Raw genomic sequence first — 18,776 nt, forward strand, 5'->3', positions numbered from 1 at the left:
CCCCAGCAGCACCACCCTTCCTCTCTTCTCTCTTCACGCGTTTGTGATCTCTCGGTGGAATCCCAGGGTTATGCCATGGATCAAGATACCTCCCTCCCCCTCCTCCCCGCCTCTCCCCCCTCCTCCCCCCCCCCCCTCAAAGAAACCAGAAACATCCCCCCTCAAATCCCCTGCCACAACCCCTCACCTCCGTCAGCCTCACTTCCGTAAATTCATAAACACAATCCCTCAACAGCTCATCCCCCCTCTGTCTCTCCCCCATACTCAACCGCACACCTCTCAAAGTAGGGAACCAGCTGCCTAGCCAGCGGCACAGAAACAAACAACCCCGCCCCCCCAAACGCCATCTCCCCGTACTGTCTATTCGCCGATTTGCTTTCTGACCTGGCACCGAGATACAACGGCACTGACGGGTCATATCTTCCCAACGCAACCGACAGGCGGTGCAGAGACGGAAAAAAAGTGTCGTCGTCGATGAGGGAGAGAAACGTGGTTTGGGGGGTGGAAAAGGATAACAACGTCGACAAGAGGAGGAAGTGCAGTTGGGGGTGGTGTAATTCTTGGTGTGGGCGGGGGTGGGGGGGAAGGCGGAGACTAAGATGGAGCAGGAGTGGTACAGTTTTAGTAGGGAAGATGAAGAGGCAGAGGGCGAGGGGAGGGAGTGGTAATCTGTTATTGTGAGGATGAGTCTTGATTTGGAGTGGGACAACCAGTGGGCGAATGCTGAGAGGGTGGACTCGGAGGAGAGACGCTCGTAGGTGGAGGCTACGCCGAATATGAGCTCCGGGTGGGGGGTTTTGGGATAGGGTTTTGAAACGGGGAGGGAGATGGGGCTGCACGGTGGGAGGGAGAGATTTTCGTCGCTGAGGGTGAGGCCGATGGTTGATTTGTCTGAGGTGAAAGGGGTGGTGATGTTAGAGACAAGATTTCGATCGACGGTCTTGTCGTAAACGGGTTTGATGCATTGCTGGGTGTAGAGGATTGTGTCTGTGAGGCCAAACTTTTCCTGTCGAAGGTATTCCAGCTCCGGAGGTCGAGCGAGGTTCCGACTTGATTTGCCTTCTACCGGGAGCTCTGGCGGTTTTGGTTCTTCTGCGGCATTGTCCGCTTGCGGGGTAAAGGGTGAGACTTTGTCTGGGTGCTGTCGGTCGAGATGGAACCATTCCCCCGCTAGGTTCTCAACCATGGACTGAGCGGCTGAGATGGAGACGGTTGGCGGGATTCCATTGTGAACTCGGAGGGCGGTAAACAGCAGGAGACTCAGGATAACCGACAGCAATACCAGGGTAGCTCGTGAGAAACACCGTGGGGTCACCATCATCATGTAAGGGGCATGTCGAGCGGCGAGCGGTGCTTGATCTGAGACTTGCCGTGTCTTGACCAGAAATAAAACTCTGGAAAGAAACTGGCGGTAAATGACACTCACAGGCCTGTGTCTGAGAGAGAGTTGAGGGCTGCCCTTGACAGGATCTGCGGGACAAGGCAAAATGGTGATCTCCCTCATGCAAGATTCCTCCCGTCAGTGACGCCGGAACCACTTGGCACCTCATCAAGAATCTACAAAGCAACACTGTGACAAAACTGAACCCGATTGCTCAGTCTTGATCACAACTCTCGGCACGTTCAGAACCAAGCATATCCAGCCAACAGAGCAGGGTTTCCTCGAAACCGATCATTGTGACCGGATTCGTGACGAGCCAGACACACCAGAATGTAATACTGTAACCCGATATCAGCCCGAGAGTCATGGTTCAGACTGCCCTGTGCTGGGAAAACGTCAACTTCGGATGCCTTGATCCCACAGATGCTGTCAAAACTTTTGAGAAACCTGCCACGGCCGCCAACTCGAAACGATCTGTGTGTGCCGTGTCGTCGGAGCCCACATACTGGCCAAGGCGGCATATATATTACCTCGTCCTTGGGAGTTTCCAGTGGAAAGGCCACCGCCAAGTGACCCAAGGCCTTGCCAATCCGGAATGTCCAGGCTTTTCTACTCATAGCCAGCGAGAACCCCAATGCACGCTGGTCCGTGTTTGACAGGTGAACATACAGGAGTCTTGGAACAGCAGGCGTGCCACAGCTGCATCCCCAAGCCAGACGTCGCCACAAGTACTTGGTGTCACCAGCATCATCGGATGAAGTTGGTGATACCTCCTGTAAAGACACATCCGACCTGAAAGGATCAGCCGCCAATGCTTGGCCACTGTAACACCAGCCGCAGAGGCGCGCAGGCGTCCAATCCAAAGACGTTGCGTCAATGCGACAATATACCGGCAGATTAACCGATCGTATGTCTCCGACACCCGGATCTTGGAAAATGGGGGGGAACGGCTGGTTCTCGGTGAGCCGCCGTGGAGCCTGGGAGGTTTATCCTTGCCCGTTTCTGTTCGGAGCCAGAGAGGGTCATTAAGCGTTAGTCTCAGTAGGCAAAATCTCAAAAGTAGCTGGCCAAGTCGATATGCCCATCCCCATCAAGAAGCGGGAACAGGTTTAGGGCCCCAAAGGTTTGGTCGGCATTTTCTTCAAAGCCGCTAAAGACAGAAAACTCGGGTGTTCCTGTCATCCCCAAAAACGTAGACTCAAAGTCGAAGCCAAAGCGTTGCATCACAGCATCGTCTTGGGATGGATGGGGCTTGTCTGGCTTGCTGCTGCTTTCTCCCGGTCCTGCAGCTTGGTTTGTTTTGGATTGTGGCCCGTCAAGACCGCCATCGCTTCCCCGAGGAGTTCGTGGTATGAGCCCAAACAGCTGTGACGAGCTCGCTGTCCTGCGTGCCCGCTCCTGTATCTCCTTCGTTTCCAGGTATTCTAGTGCTGTGCTGAGTAATGACTTGGCAATGAGCGAGTATTGAACCGCGTGGGTGTCGGTTTGCGCAAAGTATTCGAGAGCGGTAATGGCAGCGCGGCAGTACTTCTCGATGATGCGACCAAACCCGCCAATAAGACCGACACCGAGGACGAGCGAGGAGGCAAACAGCCATGACCTAAGACAAAAGTCAGCTTTGGAAAAAAAGAGAAGAAAAGAACCGACTTACACGATAACAGGTGCTCGTCTTGTCATCAGACCTCTATCGATCAGGTCCTGAATGGGTTCAACCATCAGTATTGCTGCGTCGATGCAGGCATCCGCAAGCTTCGACTTTCCCGAAGTCGTGGTCGGTGACGAACATCCATCGGAAAGCCTTCGATGTAGCTCCACCATCAAGAATGGCCTCGAGACCAGCATCACTGCGTAATAATACGAGGCCAGCACCTGGCAGGCACCATTCACCACTCCAGCATCGACGTCACCTTCCTTATTATCCTCCACTACCTCCTTCAACCTCTCCAACCATTGCCCTGACCACCCTCTCAGCTCTCTCGATATCCCCTCGGTCAACCTCGGCGAGATTTTCCTCCTCGAATATACCTCCACCACGACACTCTCGATCACCAGGAATATCTGTACCGACGCGTTCAACAGATCAAACTTCTCCCTCCCGTTTTCGTCCGGCTGTCTGTACGGCACCGTACAGTCCACATCCGATGTCGCTGGCGGTCTCCCCATCGACGTCGACAAGAACAAGTCCACCACCCTCAGGCTCTTCCACAACCTGTCCCTCTGCCTGTGAATGTCGGGCCCGAACCTCGCATTGACCGCGGTCCTATGCACCCCTATCGACAGCGCTGCCCGTGCCGCCAGCCCAAAGAACAAAAACGCGGCATTAATCTGACACGCCCCCAGCGAGTACAGCGTGATAAGTATAAAAACCTGCACGCTCGCCACTCCCAAATTCCCCCCTAAACTCGCAAGCGCCACGTTCCTCGCGTAGTCAAAATACTGCTGCCCCGTCCCTTCACCCCCCTTCTCAATCTTCTGACACCCAATCGCCAACACCAAATAATTAACCGCCCCAGCCAGAGCATCATCCCCATGATCCTCCGCAGCCCACTCGATAATATCCCTCTCCAGCCTCGCATCATCCTCAAACAAATCAATCAACCCCCTCGTAACCTCCAAATACGCCCCCACCGCAGCAGGCCCGATCTCAATCCTCACCCGCGGCGGCAACGCCCCGTAACCAGACGACACTGACGGCCTGGAAGATGCATTCTCCAGCGCCGAGTACCCCCCCGTCTCGGGCGCAAAAGCATGCGCATCCACCCGTGTGGTCACCAGCCTCCTCACCGTCTGGAAAAACGACAGCGGCGCGCAGTCCCCGATAAAGACCAGCTTCCCCTGCGCGTCACACAGCAGCCTCGCCTCCCTCGGCACCTCGGTGTCCTCGTGCTCTTCCAACGGATGTTGCTCCTCAATCCGGTGGTGGTGCTGCTGCTGCACCGGCGCACCGATTCGCACAACCGAATGATTTGAAGCCGCCCCCGGCGACCCAGAAGCATGCGAAACAGAACTCCTCACATCATCCCCGCGGTGGCCGGCGGTGGTGGTGGTGGTTGACGGCCTCGGACGCCTCACACGCGGGGCGGTGTACCGGCAACTGTCGGGGTCCCGGCGGCGGACGCAGTACCCGCACGGCAACACGCCGCTGCACCGGATCTTGCGCTGCTTGCACGTGTCGCACGCGTTGGCGACGCGGGACCGGACGAGGCCGCCGGCTCTGGTTTCCATCCGTTTTTTTTCTTTCTTTTTCTTTTCTTTTTTTTTCTCTTGATTCAACACGGTCGTTGTTATTGTGGAAAAATGAAGGAAACGCTGCGGGGGGTGCAAAAAGATTAGATAGCGCGCGTGGGACAGGGCAGCCTATCAAAGCTGCATGTGGTGCACTAATCGGGAAGGAGGAGCTTGGCTTTCAACTCAACTGACGTCATAACGGTAAGATGGCGCATACTTAGGCCAGGGTTAGGGTATGATATATCATCACCAGTCTCAGAATGCCCAGCAGAAGTTGGGGCAATGTTCAAGATTGACTACCTCTCCCCAAAAAGAGATCTCTTACATACAAATACATGTACAACCAGAATCAACTAAACGCAGCGCACACCTCCCAACTCCAATCTCATACAACAAACCAACACATTATCCACCCCACCATCTTCATAAAAGCCACCAGACATCCTATAATCCAGTCCATATCAACTCCCAACCAAAACTCCAATCCCCCCTCCTCAAATAACCCATAAGTCAACCCCTCACAACCCCCCAAAAACTCTCCCCGCATACTCCACGGCCAACAGCCCCTTCTCCACCACCTCCTCCCTCTTCGTCGCCCTCCCCATCCCCTCTAGATACGTCCTCAAACAACTCTCCAGCGCCTTCTTCCCCTCCTTATTCTTATCCTTCTCCGCCCACTTCTTCCTCCCAACCGCCAACGGACTCTCCGCCTCTAGCCCCAAATGCCTCATCACCGCCTCCTGCTCCCTCCTCACAGCCCCCAGCTCCGCCACAATGCTCTTCATCCCGTTGAACAAAATCTCATGCCTGACCGCCGCCCGCATCTCGTCCCTGTCCAGCCGTCCAGAAAGCCTCACCATCCCGTCGTAGGCCCCGCGGAGGTCCTTTTGGACGTCACCAATCTTGTTTTGCATGTACTGACCGGCACTCTCAGAAGCAAGAGCAGAGATTTTGGTGTCGAGAGAGTGCAAAAGCGACTTGATAGCCGTGACGTTGTCGTTTTCGGCAGTGTTGCTGGGTGTGGAAGACGACAAGGTACCAGGCGACTCCTCCCGATCCAAATAATCCTCAGCAGCAGCCATCACCCCACTCCCGTCAGTCCCAATCTCCTCTCCAACACGGTACTCAAACTCCGGCCGGGCAAACACCTCCTCAATAAACTCCTTGACCTCCTCATCTCCCTTCTCATCAGCCTCATCATCCTCGTGAGTGCCAAAGTCCACGCCGGGGGTGCCATTCAGCTCCATCTGACTACAATCTTGCGCTTCGTCCATCTCAGAGGGCAAAGAATCACGGCGGCAAGGGTCCTCCTCATCCGCAGCCGCCGACGGCTTGGGCAGATCAGGAAACATCTCCTCCATCCTGTCCATCCCGGCATCCCCATCCCCCACCACAACCAGCGACTTTCTCTTCTTCTTCTTGCTCTTCTTCCCACTCCCACCAGGACTCCTCTTCTTCTTCCCGCTCTTTTTCCCCTCGAGCCCTTCCTCCTCCTCCTCCTCCTTGACATCCACCCCATCAACCCCCGCATCACCACCCCCGCCCACCTCTCCATTCTCACCCCGTCTCCCCCCCCCAACCCTCCCAATTCTAACCTCAAACGGCGTCCCCTCCAGCCGCCCCAACTCCCCAATCTTTCTCTTCACCCCCCCAACCCCAGGAGTAAACATCTCATCCTCATCACTAAACCTAACCCTCTTTACTCCCCTCCCCTGAGCAATGGTCGGAGTCCCCATCATGGTCATGACACTCCCCTGACTCAGTCTCCCCAATCTTTTAGCCCTCTTCGCAGCCGGCGACTGGGAGAGATCCAGTTCCGATTCGTCGTTTGCCTTTAGTGGAGTTGAGGGAAGGGAGGAGTCTGTTCCTGGGGAGGTGAAGGAGCGTTTACGGTCCATGGTTTTTGTTATCTGGTGAGGGGGGGTAAAGTTGTTCGGGTGGTGGGGGAGGGAGGGGGTGACAACCTGTATTGAGGAGTGACAGGGTTGAGAGGTGGTTGGTGGTATGCGCGTGAGTGAGTGGACGAAGAGGTGTGGTCGCGGTGAGCAGTGATGGAAAGATGTGAGTTGACTAGCGGAAGGGTTGCAAGTCGCAAGTAAAAGTGTAAAGTAAAGATGAAAGTCGCGAATCGCAAGTTGAAGAGTGAAGAGTTGTGAGTCAGAGGTGAAGACGTGAACATAAGTAAACAACCTCACTGCTGGACGACAGGCTACTTTTGTGAGTGAGAGAGAACCCTGCCAGGTAGGCACCTGTAACAAAGCAGCTCACGGCTGTGGTCGGGCTGGTGACTGTTTGTTTTGGAACATAATAGTCACGGTAGGCGGTTCAGGATGGAAGAAAGGGTCTGCGAGAATGCCGTCTGACCCGTGAGATGAAGAAAGTTGGAGAATTATTTAAACCAAGAGAAGGCTAGAAAACCTGGCAACGGGCTCTTTCCTCTTTGCAAGCGGGTAAACAGGTCCACGGAAAGTAAAATCTCGGCGGAAGGCGAAAGGCACGGCGGCAGCTGTGATCAAGTTTGTCAACAACAATGAGATAAACAGTGGGCGTTGTTAGAGACCCTTCCGGCGAGATGTTTGTATGGCAACAAGACTCACGATGTATGCTGCATACTTTGGATGCGGTGAACCGTATTCCAGACAAACGCTAGTAGTTCAACTCCGAGAGGCAACAAGTTCCATATCAAGGGGCAACAGCGCACTTGTATCAACTCTCACACAAGGGGCTCTCCCATCATTTAGCATCAATATTAACGAATGGTATGTATACAAACATTTTGACTCACCCCCTAACCATCCCAGGGGCCCATGATGCTACCTATATGATCAAATGTACGCGCTATATGCCAGACGACCAAGTACTTTGCAACCAATCACAAAAAAAACAAAAAAATAAAAAATAAGAAAAAAAGAAACAGAAGAAACAAGAAAAAAAAAGAAAACAAAAAACCAAATGCCCTACCCAGAATAAAAAATCCCCACGATAAAACATATACCCCCAAAGAAAAAGACCCAAAAAAATCAAGAAACCTCAAACAAACCCCCACTCATCCACACCAAACTCCCCACAAACGATCCCACTACCACAATCGTCACTATCGCCGCCCCCGCCTTATCCCCCGCCGTGATCTGCCTCATGGGATCCAGCTCAAAAGCGCTAGACCCAGCATTCGGGTCACCCACCGACGTACCACCCGTCGAGTTCGTCAACGGACCATCACTATTATCCAACAGCAGCGTAGACAGCGCCGCCAAAGCGCTCATCTGCTGACCCGCCGGTCCATTGGACACATCGCCATCGTACTCCCCCCTATCCCAGCGAAAGCCGCAGGTTCCGTCCGCCAGACACGATTCCACCGCGCCCTTTGTTGATGACCTGAGGACCTCGAGGATCGAATCCCGGGTGAAAGGGGCCACGATGGCGGTCGAGGCCAGAGCGCGGTGCATGTACCCCTTGAAAGAGTGCTGATCGACATTGCACTGGACTCGGTCCTTGAGCTCGCAGGGGCGTTCGACCATGATGCCTTCGGGGAAGAAGTGGTCGACGGTTCGGTTGAGGAGACCGGCGACGCGGGTCTTCCACTGGGCCTGCCTGTCGCCGGTAGTCTGGGGGTCGACGGTCAGTTTTCTGTGGGAGCAAGAGGGGAATATTCAAGACATACATAGTTGTACATGATGGCGGCGCCGTGGAGTAAGACAGCAGCATTGGGCGACCATTGCACCTTGTTGAGGTTGGTGCAGTTTTGCGGAGTGTTGGCACCATCGTACACATCGTAATCCTCCGTGATGTACCCAACGCCCTCGGTCCAATCCCATGTCCGCTCGGCCCACTCGGCATATGTTTCATTGTTTGTGTACCGCGCGAGACGAGCGGCGATGTTGAGGAAGACAACGTTGGCAATAGTATTCTTGTAATCGTAGCCGTTGTTGGTATGGGGAACCTGCCAGCGGAGACCACCGGCGCAGTCCTGGTTCTCCCACCTGGCGGCTTGAGTGTTGAAGGTGGCTTGGGCGAGCGCGAGATACTGCGGGTCAGTGGGCGCCGGGTTGGGGAAGTTGACCTCGGCGGCCAGCATAGCCGTCATGCCCCAGAAACCTTGATCATCGTTGCCGAGAGAGGCGGTCCAGTTGGGGTGCATAAAGGCAAAGGTAGGAGCGCCAGCTTGGTGGACGATGGATCGGACGGTCTCGTTGTTGTATGTGCTATCGCCTGTGTAGTGCCAGTAGTCGATCAAGGTGCCGAACATTGCGCCGGCCTGCCACCAGTAATAGTCGCCGGCCGGTGGCGGGCCTGGCAGAATGCCCGGTGTCTGGCCTGGCTCGTCACCGCGGTAGTACTCCCAGAGGTTGGCAGCAACGACTTTGGCGGCTCTCTTGATGGAATCTGACCCGTCTCTTTCGTTAGCAAACGGTCCGTACCGTCTGTTTCTGCTGCTGTGCTAGCTCCCGGGAACCCACCTTGAGAATCAAGATTGACCTGCAGCTTGTTTCCGGACTGCGCACTGGCACCCGTCACTGCGCACAGCAGCAGCGCTGCCGCAGCAGAAGCGTTCGTCCATCTCATGTTTGCGGTTTGTCGGCGCGCATCGGGTATCTGCTGTAGCTGTGGCCTGTCGGTGCTGCTTGGGAAAGTCGACGTCGCTGGGAAAAGGAGCTAGGGAAATAAGGCCGGGATCCTCAAGCCGAATTTGGTTTCGAGTAGTAGGGAGAAGACGGAGATTTCGGGGATGAGGGCGAGGAGAAGGCTGCTGCATGTGGGCAGAAGGGCAGGGCAGGGCAGCGGCCGTCAGCAGTTCGACATCACCACTTCAAAAGAGTTGGTTGTATATTCCCGTCGGAAACAACCGGTCAATCGTCGTCGTCGTCGTCGTCAGCATGCAACTCCCGTTCGGGGTGAGAATGGAACAGTGGTTGACCTGACGTAAGGGCCCGAGGCCAGGGCGCCGAAATGCCCAATTTGGAGACATTTCCTTTGTTCTGGGAGTCTTTCCGAGTCTCATTGTTCCTGAGCAGGGATTGTGCAAATGGCTGCTGGGGCGGTGCATTGCAGTGCCCGTGTGCTGTGGGGGGCGTTCGAGACGGCGACGGCTGCTGTTGGCTGCTGTTGGCTGCTGTTGGCCCGTCGCATCGACTCGTCAGCCCAGAAGTCCCAAACGGGATCTAGCGCGTTCTAGTTCGTATAGGCTCGTTCTGCCAAGGAGGACCCTCTTTTGCGGGGTACGTCCCGTCATCCGTTTCATGCTTGGCACTTTGAGACATGTCTTGGGCTCCCTGAATGGATCGTGTCAAATCAAGCATGGGGTGCCAAAAGGTGTCAATTCTGTTGTTGTACGAGGGTGAGTTGCCCGGGTGACTGGAAAAGGCCGAACCCAGTGACCCAGGTCCCACTGTCAAGATATTAAGTCCTTAACAGTGGCCCGGTTGACTATTTTGACAGATCGTTCTTACATTATCTTCGAGACAGTAACTGTACTACATACAATAGCGACAAATAGCAGCATGATATCTCAACGAAGGATTAGCCTTCAAACCCCACGATGCCATCCCTTTCCTCAGCAACTAACAACGCCTGATGCCCTGGCCGTTGTTCATCTGGCCATTGGGCCTCGATCCACGGTTCAACCCTACCATGCTCGTGTTGTAACTGTCCCTCCTCTGATGGCTGTCCCTGTTGTCGTAGTTGTCCCTGCTGTAGTAGTTGTCCCTGCGCTGTCCAGCTTCGTTGCCCTTCTCGAGGTCAGCGACCCTCTTAGTTAGACTAACGTTGACCTGCTTCAGGTCTGCAATCTGCTTCTCTAACATGGCGAAGCGGGAGTCGTTAGACCGAGCGTGATTCTGGCGATCCTCGTCCTCCTCGGACTCTTCCGCAGCACCGGCGGGTCCTGATCTGTCGACATTTCGCTCCAACTTCAACAGCCGGGAGGTCACATCTCGCGCGAGGCTCTTATGATCATCGCGGTACCGCTTCACCTTCTTCTGGAGCTTCTCATGCCCGGAGGTACTGCCCATCAGCTCCAGTTTCTTGCTGACCCTGTCGAGCTTTGTTTCCATGTCGCTGCGCTTGGACTCGGCCACGGCGACCTTCCCGACATAGTCCAGAATCTTGGAGTCAAGGGTGGCAAGCTTTTCTTCCAAGGGCCCTTTGGCAGCATTCACTTTAGCGGCTGCCACATGTGTGATGTACGACTGCTTCTTTTTCTCCAAGACCCCGGCAACCGCCTCCGCCACAGTGGACACAAGTCCAGCGGCTTTGCCTCCTTTGTGAAGGCCAATATCTGCCCTCAGGCTCTCGATCGCGTTCGTGTGGGATGCGAGGATGTCTGAATGTTCACCAATTGTGATGTCGATGACCCTCATACGCTGGTGGACCTTTTTGAGCGGCTCGCGCTGGGTATGCCCATTACTGGCCAGCGCTAAGCCAAGGATTGGGGAACTGACGGTCTCGGCCGTGGATATTTCTGAACTCAGCCCCACAGAGGAGTCGAATCGCAGTGTTGGCGGTGACGATGATGGGGAGACGATCCTGACTGAGCGGATCGAAGGGCGGGTCGACGATGTTGAAGGGCCTGTTCTTGAAGGGCCGGTCGATGTTTTTGAAGGGTCTGCCGACGGTTTGGAAGGCCCAGACACCGATGAACGTCGAGTCGACTTTCGAGGCGTCACTGGCCCCGATGTAGTCTTCTTGCGCTTTTTAGACTTGTGCTGCTCGAGGCTCTCCCCAGGCAATGTGAGTGGCTCCTCGTCTGTGCTGTCGTCTTCGACATCATTCGGCCTGTGCTGAGCTAAATTGAAGAGCGCGCCCTTCTTTTTGAGCTCGGCCCAACTATCGCGAAGCTCAACCTTGGAGAGATCTGATGTGCAAACGTCCCCTCCAGCCGAGTCGAGGAAGCTGATGTACTTATCAGCATACATGGCGACATTGCATCGTCTCCGGCGCCCTTTCGAATCGGCGTAAGCCCTGCGCGCGTGGACAAAGATCCCTTCCAGCAGCTTGATAGTCGTCTCTCCACATCCTGAGAAGGTGTCTGGGGACAGGTCTTTCCAGTATGAGGGCGAGGGATGGTGATCAGAAAAGAACAAAAGAGCCCGAAAGAGCAAGGCGATGTTGTTTTGCACTCTGGTTTTGGTGATTTCCTCGGGGTTGGCGCGATTCCGAGATCCCTTCGGCACACTGGTATAGTCAGGGCATATCAAGGCCTTCCAGATCTTTTTCTTATGTTCTTGGATCTCTTCAACAGTCTCGGCATCAAACAGGAAGCCTGGCATCTCCCAAAAAGGAGTGTCAGGAACCATCTTGAAGTCCGCCATGACTTCGATATCCGAGTCGGTCGGGCTCATGTTGTGCCCTGGCTTGAAGCTTGGCAGGCTTTTCCTGTATCTGGCTGGACTGGATCAGATTTGGACCGACCTGAAAAGGGGGTATAATTCAATACCTGAAGAACTTGAATATCAAGTTCACACTGAGAAGCGCTTGTGTAGCCTGTTCCTTTCAATCAGGAAGGAACAGCCCCAAAGTCGAGTTGTCGGAAAGAAAGAGGGTTTAAAGAACCGACGCAATGGCGATGGACTCTGAGTTGCCAGAAGGAAAGCGACTGGCAAACGAAGAAGACGAGTCTGGAGTTCGAGTTGCCAGACAGAAAAGCTACTCGGTACTCAAACCACTGTCCTGACAATGAGCTGCCGGACATGAGAGGGACGTGAAGGTCGAGAAAATGGCCCTGAAGTTGAATTGTTCCGAAGAGCGATTGGAAGAACAAAAATTGGCCCTGGAGCCGGAGTGGTCTGGAAGAAAAGAGGGCTTTGAAATTCGAAACGAACAAGCTCAGGCCTGCGCTGCCAAAGAAATCGCGGCTTGAGAATCGAATCAAGCCTGTGCGGCCAAAAGAAAAGCGGCTCGAGGATTTCAAAACTGGAGAATCAGACAGGGCTCTGCCCTCGGTGGGTAGGTGGTGTAGAGAGGATAACCCCTTCAAGAAGAGAAGCAAAAGCCAAAGAAGCTTGTCGTTGACAAGGCTCAACACAACTTATGGAACAGGGACGGGAGGGTGTGTTGGAAAAGGGAAGTCGACCCCAGGACAGAGTAGTTGAACTGGGTGGAATATCTGCCACCCCGCCATTGGAGTATCAAAATGGAAGGCACGACTTTCCAGGCCCCCTTCCCCATGGTAACGGTCAGGTTCGATAAGCTGAGTCGCACCCCTTTTTCGCTGAAGTTGGACCTCTGTTCCGATCAGTCTCAAGGCGGTCAGTGATGCCAATTAGATTGGAAATTGTGCCCGATTCTCTGTTCCATGTTAAAAACATTACTTTGAAGCTGGAACGACTTTTCGCAGCCCAAGTTGCTTGTCCATCCACCTGTTTATCCCGGCAAGGCCTGGATTGCGTCGATGGTGGTCATGTAGTTCAGGGGCTCAGGGGTAACCGTCGAAAATGTGGGCCTCTTAAGGAATGGACCGTGCTCAAAGCTTAGCATCGGCATCGGGGAACCCGACCCGCGACTCGTGCTCTTCACCAAAACGCTGTCGCAAGCCGAAGACAGTGGATAATGCGACAGGCACATCCACCGACGACGCTCTTATGATTTGAACGTCCCAGCAATATCGCAATGGCGTCCACCGGAGGTAGCACCAGGGAGCCCTGGACCGGCGAGACAAAATCCAAGTTTAACGGGTAAGTTCCGGCCCCTCCTGGAGAACATGACAACTGCTAATGAACCTCTGTCATCAGCAAAGACAGAAGCGAGTTCCTTGATCCATGCCAGGAGGCTGCCACGAAAAGCATCCGGTGTCTGCACCGCAACCAGGGTGACCGAACCATGTGCTCCGATTACTTCCAGTCAGTTGCGACAATCTGATACTGTTGGGGGGGATAACGGTTGAGCAGATTGCGCTAACAATCGGTGTTTTGGGAGGTGTACAGGGCATACAGAGATTGCAAGAAGATTTGGGTATGAGGATTGGGTCTTGGTGAATGACGGATTGCATGCTGACCGTCGCTGGTGTGTAACAGATCGAGAAGCGCAGGATAGAGAGCAAACGAGGAGGCAATGCTTAACGCTTGACGGCCGACACCGAAAGACCTAGATACCCCGCGTTGTTCCCACGACGGACCAGAGACTTGCTGTGATTCTAGGATTGATATACCAAGGAATTGGCCTCCAGGAATAGAGATACGGCGTGGGACAACTACTTCTCAGGGCAGAATAGACAGGAATGCTCCTGTCTCTGTAACAATTTTGTAGTTTATTTCTCCTCTCTTTTCATACAACGTAACGACTGGCAGACATGCTATTATGCAAACCCCTTTTTTCTATAAGATTTAGCAAGAGAGGAGACGGCGATTATAGCTGTTGAACTGGCTTCTTCGTGGCAGAGGCTCACCGCGGTGAAGGTGGGGTTGCAAAGGTCAAGCTCGTGCCCCACAACCCCACCAAATGTTGTGGTGAGCTTCTTGTTCCCTCGCATGCACGAGTATCCCATCAGCATCTTGGCCCAGAGCGCAACAGGCTTTGGAAACAGTTCTTTTTGAAACTGTTTGCTTGTGTTTCTCAAATACTGCGGAGGTTTTCATTGTTGTTTGTAAGCCGCACAAGGTGTACGAGCAGCCCAATTCCTCGCCTGCCATTGGCCCCTCACCTTCAACTCCATCCTGTCCCCCACGTCGGGTTGGCTGGCCTTCCTCTCTCGCCTCGTCTTCGCCTGCGCCTGCACCAAAAGAGAACCAACCATGGCGTACAACAGATACAGATATGGGCCACCGGCCCTCAAAAGCAGCGTCGACGTGCAACTGCAGTCTGCGTTTAGCGATGGGAACTGGTCCGCCGTCATTCGGCTTGCTGCAAAACGCTTTGCGACTTTCAAGGACCCTTATTATGAGGTACATGCCCTGACTGGCTACCAAGAAGCACATGATACTGAATATTCCATGCAGGCTATCAGAGTCTCTACTGAGGCCCAACTACAGGGCACTGCCGAGAAATGTGCCGTACTTGTCCACGTCGACGAGTTGGTCAGGAGCAAGAAGACCCCTGATATCAACACCCTCGACCTGTATGAGTGGGCCTGTCAGGACTTCATAGGTTATGAGATTGACTTTGCCGAGACATTTGGCCCTTTGAGAGCACGATGGGTCAAGGCGAACGCCAGCAGTCCAATGGCCTCATCCTGTCTTCAGGGTTGTTTGGAACAGTGGGATCTTGTCAGCGCTCAGCAGATTGCAGCGACCTTGGACAAGACCTATGCCAACACGACTGACCGCCGGTACATGTTTTGGAACATCACTTTGACATTCCTCCTTTCAGTATGTATACTCGGCTATTAACAATGGTGTCGAGACGAGGAATTGACGTGTCCAGATTAGCCCACAGTGCACTGAAGCCAGCCGCAAGGTGTACAGCCTTTTGACAGTCAGACAGCTCCAAAAGGCAGCTGATATCACCGAAAATTCCGAGAAACTCGAAAAGACAGACAGAGGTCTTCTCACAGAAGAGGAGGTCTGCCTCTACTACCGCGTGTTATTGAGTCATGGCACCAAGGAGGAGTTTCTGGCCCGCCTCAGAAGCCCCAAACTGGGTGCCATCAGTCAACTCAAACAGGGACACAAGCTTCTTTTCTGCGAGTGTCTCGATGCTTTGGAAACTTGGGGCGAATGGGACACCATCTACGAGCTCTGCCGTGATGCTCTGAAGTTGGGTCTCGACGGTTCCACCACACCATTCTTCGTCTGCGATTTGAGGATATGGAAGAGGTTTATTGCTGCCGCCACCGAGGCAACGAATGCGGATGCGTCAGTGTTTCTTACCTGGCGGGGGTGTCAACATACTAACAGGTTTCTAGGGCTCTCGATGAAGTACAAGAGGTCCTCAAACAGTTCATCGAGCTCAAGGACAAAGCTACCCCCATGTACAAAAAGAACATCAGCCTGGCGCTGCTCGAAACAACCTTCAGGTTGCCTTCAACCACGATCAACCCCGACCACGAAGACACAGCTATGTCGCCAAAGGTCGTTCAAATAGGGCTTTTCCTCGATCAGTATTACGAGAGATTTGCCGCTTTTGACGACGTCAAAGGCTATGTGGCTGAGCTGGGATATGAAGAGGCAAAGACATTCTTGGAGGATGTGTTGCCCAAGATTCCAGGCGAGGTATGCTTCTTCTGTTGGTCTGCATTCTGCAGATGCTAACGGGAGTCTCTCAAGAATCCCACCAAGGCTCAGCAGATCATCATCAAGGCCCTCGAATGCAGGCTGCGCTACACACTCACCACCTGCCCACAAACACTTTCTCCCCATCCAACCGTGGTGGAGGGAACAGACCAAGGAAAGCCCTTCCATTGCCGCGTTTGCTCCAACTTGGCCAAGAGCCCATGCGAAGGATGCTTGAGGAAGCTGATCATCGATGCCGCTGACGCACACAGACAAATAACTTCTGATAAGGAGCTCTTGGCTGCTATTCCAAGACTGGACCGAGACCCCCGACTTGATTTGGCCCTTGTGATGGGAAATTCTCTGCTCAAACTGTCAGGACTGCGGCCTGGGCTGCCGAATTTCGGTCAGTCGTTATGGCAGGATGTCCAGCCTGGTATTTTGCTGCAGGCTGTTTTGCTTCTCGACACACAGCTGAAAGTGACACCAAAGGACAATGGATTGCGGCTGTTGCTGGTGAAGCTTTACCTCCTTTTCGGCTGCGCCTCCTACGCACACCAGCTCTGGGCTCCACTTGACGTCAAGCGGACGATTCAGGACGCCCTGAGCCCGTTGTTCTTTGATAGGATATCCAGCATCTCGCCAGGGTTGTTTCAGGGAACTCGGCCCCTGATGGAACCGCTGCGTGCTTATTACACGCAAAGTCTGCGGGATCCTAGCCCGGTGAGAATTTGGGATGCCTTTTCGTCTGGTAGCTACACGAGTATTCTTGACATGGCCGAGTATGACAAGAAGCTGCGCACCAGCTGCACTCTGGTGATGACACTGGTAGAGGAGAGGCGCGCTACCAGGCTTTTTGGTGGCAAGCTTGATGCTGACATTGATGATCACATTCTCGCGAGTGAGTTTTCCCCGATCGATATGATGTACCATGTTTACTGATAGGTCCCCAGCCGATATCGTGGAGGACACCACCCTTGTTCACAAGACCGACTACGGCTCCTTCCCCAGCCTTGAAAGTGCCAACGGGCCCCCGATTCAAGAGTTCATCCGCCTCGGCCCAGGTCCTTCTGTACGTCCCCATTCCTTTTCTTCCACAACTTGTATGCTGACCATATCAGAACGAGCGCTCCCACCTCGCCTTCCTCGCGGAGCAATACCTCGACCTCCTCACCTACACCCCACCAAAAGATTACAAACCCTCTAAAGCCGCCGAAGCCGCCGCCCGGGACAAGGCCTATGCCCTCGAAACGCTCACCCGCATCAACACCTCCCTCACTGACCTCCTCCACAAGCCCAGCACCCCCAAACTCTTGACTCCTGCCGAAACAAACTACTACACCGCTTTATCTCTTCTCTCCGCCCTCGTCCTCACAGCCATCTCCCTCCCCAAATCGGAAACCTCTATTCCAAAGATCGTCTCTCAAACAACGCAACCCCTCAAAACAACCCTCACGACCCTCCGCACGGGGTTGTTATCGCCCAAGTCGACCGTTCCCGCCACAACCCAGCAGGCGATCTCCTCGCTCTGTGACATGCCCTCTTTTGCCTCGGTACGTGATGTCGCTTTTGCTGTCAAGCTCTCCGCGGCGTTTGTCCTCTCCCACCACGAGAAGGAGACAGCAAGGGACAAGTCTGGCAAGTCGGGACTGCACAAGGAAGTTGTCGCTGAGATGAAGGCTTTGGAGTCAGCGGCGGCAAAGACGCTGGGGGAGGCCAAGGGTCATGTTGGGGTGCTGAAGGGGGTGATGAATGAGAGTGGGTGGTTGGATAAGTTGTTGGATGTTGTTTTGGGGGAGGAGGACAGGGAGGTGGGGGAGTTGACAGAGAAAGTGAGCGAGATTGTAGAGGGGAGGGGAGGGGCCGAGGAGTGGGCTGGGAAGGTGGTTGATGGCTGGAGGGAGGGGGTGAAGGGGTGGGGAATGGTGAAGTTTGAGTAAGGTAGTGAGTGTCATTTGCAAAGAGTTCCATATGCTTGAGAATGTTTCCTTGCGATCCAATCCGGCTATGCAATAAAATAAACAGAGAAACCGAACTAAGGTGAAATAAATAGGTATCATATGCCAAGCAATCCCCCCTAAGAAGCAAAACCCCTCTTCCCCTCTTATCATCTTTCCTCCGTCTCCCACAACTTCCCCCCAATCCTGCAGACTTTAAAAACTTCCACTCCCCCTCCTCTTAGCCCTCTCCCTAGCAGCCCTAGCCAAAATCCCCTGCTGCTCCTCGCCCAACGTAACCCAAGTCCAAAACCAAGCCATCGTCTCGACAAAAACAAACGTGAAAAACACCCTGTTTTTCAAGGCATCACCCCCCCAGCCAGAGGGGACATACCCCGGGTTATTGTTCAGCGCTTGATGCATATTGGGGTGGTTGACAAAGCGACTTTTGGCGGACTCGTCGTGGTGATAGAAGATGGGGGAGGAAGGCGAGAAGAAGAAGGAGTAGATTGAGAGGGAGAAGCAGATTGAGACTCGGAGGGGGGCTTGGGTGCCCCAGTGGGTGATGAGGGAGATTTCGTCCGGGTAGGAGAGGGTGGCTAAGTCGGAAATGGCGAGGAAGGCGAGGAGGAAGGATAAAAAGGCGAGGGCGGGGGTGGGGACGTCGAAGGATCGGGAGGGAGGGAGGGCGAGGGAGTCGCCCAGGAGGGAGACGATGCTTTGGTCGGAGATGGCGGTTGGGTTGGTCAGGAAGAGGAAGGAGAGGGTCAGGTGGAAGAGGGAGAGGGAGGTGAGAATCGTGCGGGAGGATATTAGGGCCATGGTTGAGGCCGGCTTTGAAAGGCTAGCTTTGGCGTTGGGGCCAGATGATTTGGACGACGGGCGATGGGGGGAGGTTTGGTAGTTTTGATGCTGGGTGTGCATTCAGTTGTGGCCAGATGCTCAGTCGTCAGAGAGTGCTGGGTTCGCGGGATTCAGCTCTCCCTCGGGTCGGTTGGTCTGTGTCGTGTGAGACACCAGGATGTCGTGTGGTTTGCTGGTGGGCGAGCTTCAGCTTCGTGTCGGTTCCGTCACAGTCCAAAAGGGGCA

At 54.2% G+C, this 18,776-nt stretch overlaps 8 protein-coding genes across 8 annotated transcripts; 2 read left to right on the plus strand and 6 right to left on the minus strand.

Annotated features, from left to right (window-relative positions):
* Positions 1–236: 236 nt before the first annotated feature.
* On the minus strand, positions 237–1,321 carry QC764_504355 (uncharacterized protein; the record flags this gene model as incomplete). Its single annotated transcript, XM_062947694.1, has 2 exons — positions 237–406; positions 520–1,321. The coding sequence occupies 2 exons, from the start codon at positions 1,319–1,321 to the stop codon at positions 237–239; spliced, it is 972 nt and encodes a 323-aa protein (XP_062798924.1).
* Positions 1,322–2,434: 1,113 nt separating this feature from the next.
* QC764_504360 (uncharacterized protein) lies at positions 2,435–4,694 on the minus strand (the record flags this gene model as incomplete). Its single annotated transcript, XM_062947695.1, has 2 exons — positions 3,033–4,694; positions 2,435–2,981 (listed from the first exon to the last, which is right to left on the minus strand). The coding sequence occupies exons 1-2, from the start codon at positions 4,604–4,606 to the stop codon at positions 2,435–2,437; spliced, it is 2,121 nt and encodes a 706-aa protein (XP_062798925.1). The 5' UTR covers positions 4,607–4,694.
* A 433-nt stretch (positions 4,695–5,127) lies between these two features.
* On the minus strand, positions 5,128–6,279 carry QC764_504380 (uncharacterized protein; the record flags this gene model as incomplete). Its single annotated transcript, XM_062947696.1, is given in 2 exon segments — positions 5,128–5,274; positions 5,290–6,279. The coding sequence occupies 2 exon segments, from the start codon at positions 6,277–6,279 to the stop codon at positions 5,128–5,130; spliced, it is 1,137 nt and encodes a 378-aa protein (XP_062798926.1).
* Positions 6,280–7,262: 983 nt separating this feature from the next.
* On the minus strand, positions 7,263–9,912 carry QC764_504390 (uncharacterized protein). Its single transcript, XM_062947697.1, has 3 exons — positions 9,067–9,912; positions 8,271–8,992; positions 7,263–8,214 (listed from the first exon to the last, which is right to left on the minus strand). The coding sequence occupies exons 1-3, from the start codon at positions 9,170–9,172 to the stop codon at positions 7,630–7,632; spliced, it is 1,413 nt and encodes a 470-aa protein (XP_062798927.1). The 5' UTR covers positions 9,173–9,912; the 3' UTR covers positions 7,263–7,629.
* A 214-nt stretch (positions 9,913–10,126) lies between these two features.
* Positions 10,127–11,946, minus strand: QC764_504400 (uncharacterized protein; the record flags this gene model as incomplete). The annotated part of the gene is given in 2 exon segments (XM_062947698.1): positions 10,127–10,167; positions 10,173–11,946. Coding segments are annotated over 2 exon segments (1,815 nt in total).
* Positions 11,947–13,117: 1,171 nt separating this feature from the next.
* Positions 13,118–13,662, plus strand: COX23 (Mitochondrial copper homeostasis protein; the record flags this gene model as incomplete). The annotated part of the gene is made up of 4 exons (XM_062947699.1): positions 13,118–13,278; positions 13,336–13,443; positions 13,528–13,555; positions 13,618–13,662. The coding sequence occupies exons 1-4, from the start codon at positions 13,214–13,216 to the stop codon at positions 13,660–13,662; spliced, it is 246 nt and encodes an 81-aa protein (XP_062798929.1). The 5' UTR covers positions 13,118–13,213.
* A 672-nt stretch (positions 13,663–14,334) lies between these two features.
* On the plus strand, positions 14,335–17,690 carry QC764_504420 (uncharacterized protein; the record flags this gene model as incomplete). Its single annotated transcript, XM_062947700.1, has 7 exons — positions 14,335–14,484; positions 14,539–14,907; positions 14,975–15,393; positions 15,444–15,750; positions 15,805–16,651; positions 16,704–16,822; positions 16,872–17,690. The coding sequence occupies 7 exons, from the start codon at positions 14,335–14,337 to the stop codon at positions 17,688–17,690; spliced, it is 3,030 nt and encodes a 1,009-aa protein (XP_062798930.1).
* A 213-nt stretch (positions 17,691–17,903) lies between these two features.
* On the minus strand, positions 17,904–18,509 carry QC764_504430 (uncharacterized protein; the record flags this gene model as incomplete). The annotated part of the gene is made up of 1 exon (XM_062947701.1): positions 17,904–18,509. The coding sequence occupies one exon, from the start codon at positions 18,507–18,509 to the stop codon at positions 17,904–17,906; it is 606 nt and encodes a 201-aa protein (XP_062798931.1).
* Between the last annotated feature and the right edge of the window lie 267 nt (positions 18,510–18,776).

This window comes from Podospora pseudoanserina, chromosome 5 (genome assembly GCF_035222485.1).
Source record: "Podospora pseudoanserina strain CBS 124.78 chromosome 5, whole genome shotgun sequence".
Lineage (NCBI taxonomy): Eukaryota > Fungi > Ascomycota > Sordariomycetes > Sordariales > Podosporaceae > Podospora > Podospora pseudoanserina.

Excerpts from the sequence above, each read along its gene's own strand:
- QC764_504390 (XM_062947697.1), bottom strand. The coding sequence starts at position 9,172 with ATGAGATGGACGAACGCTTCTGCTGCGGCAGCGCTGCTGCTGTGCGCA. Across the intron at positions 8,993-9,066 it reads GGTCAATCTTGATTCTCAAG|ATTCCATCAAGAGAGCCGCC; the intron begins GTGGGTTCCCGG and ends GAGACGGGTCAG. Across the intron at positions 8,215-8,270 it reads CCGCCATCATGTACAACTAT|ACTACCGGCGACAGGCAGGC; the intron begins GTATGTCTTGAA and ends GTCGACCCCCAG.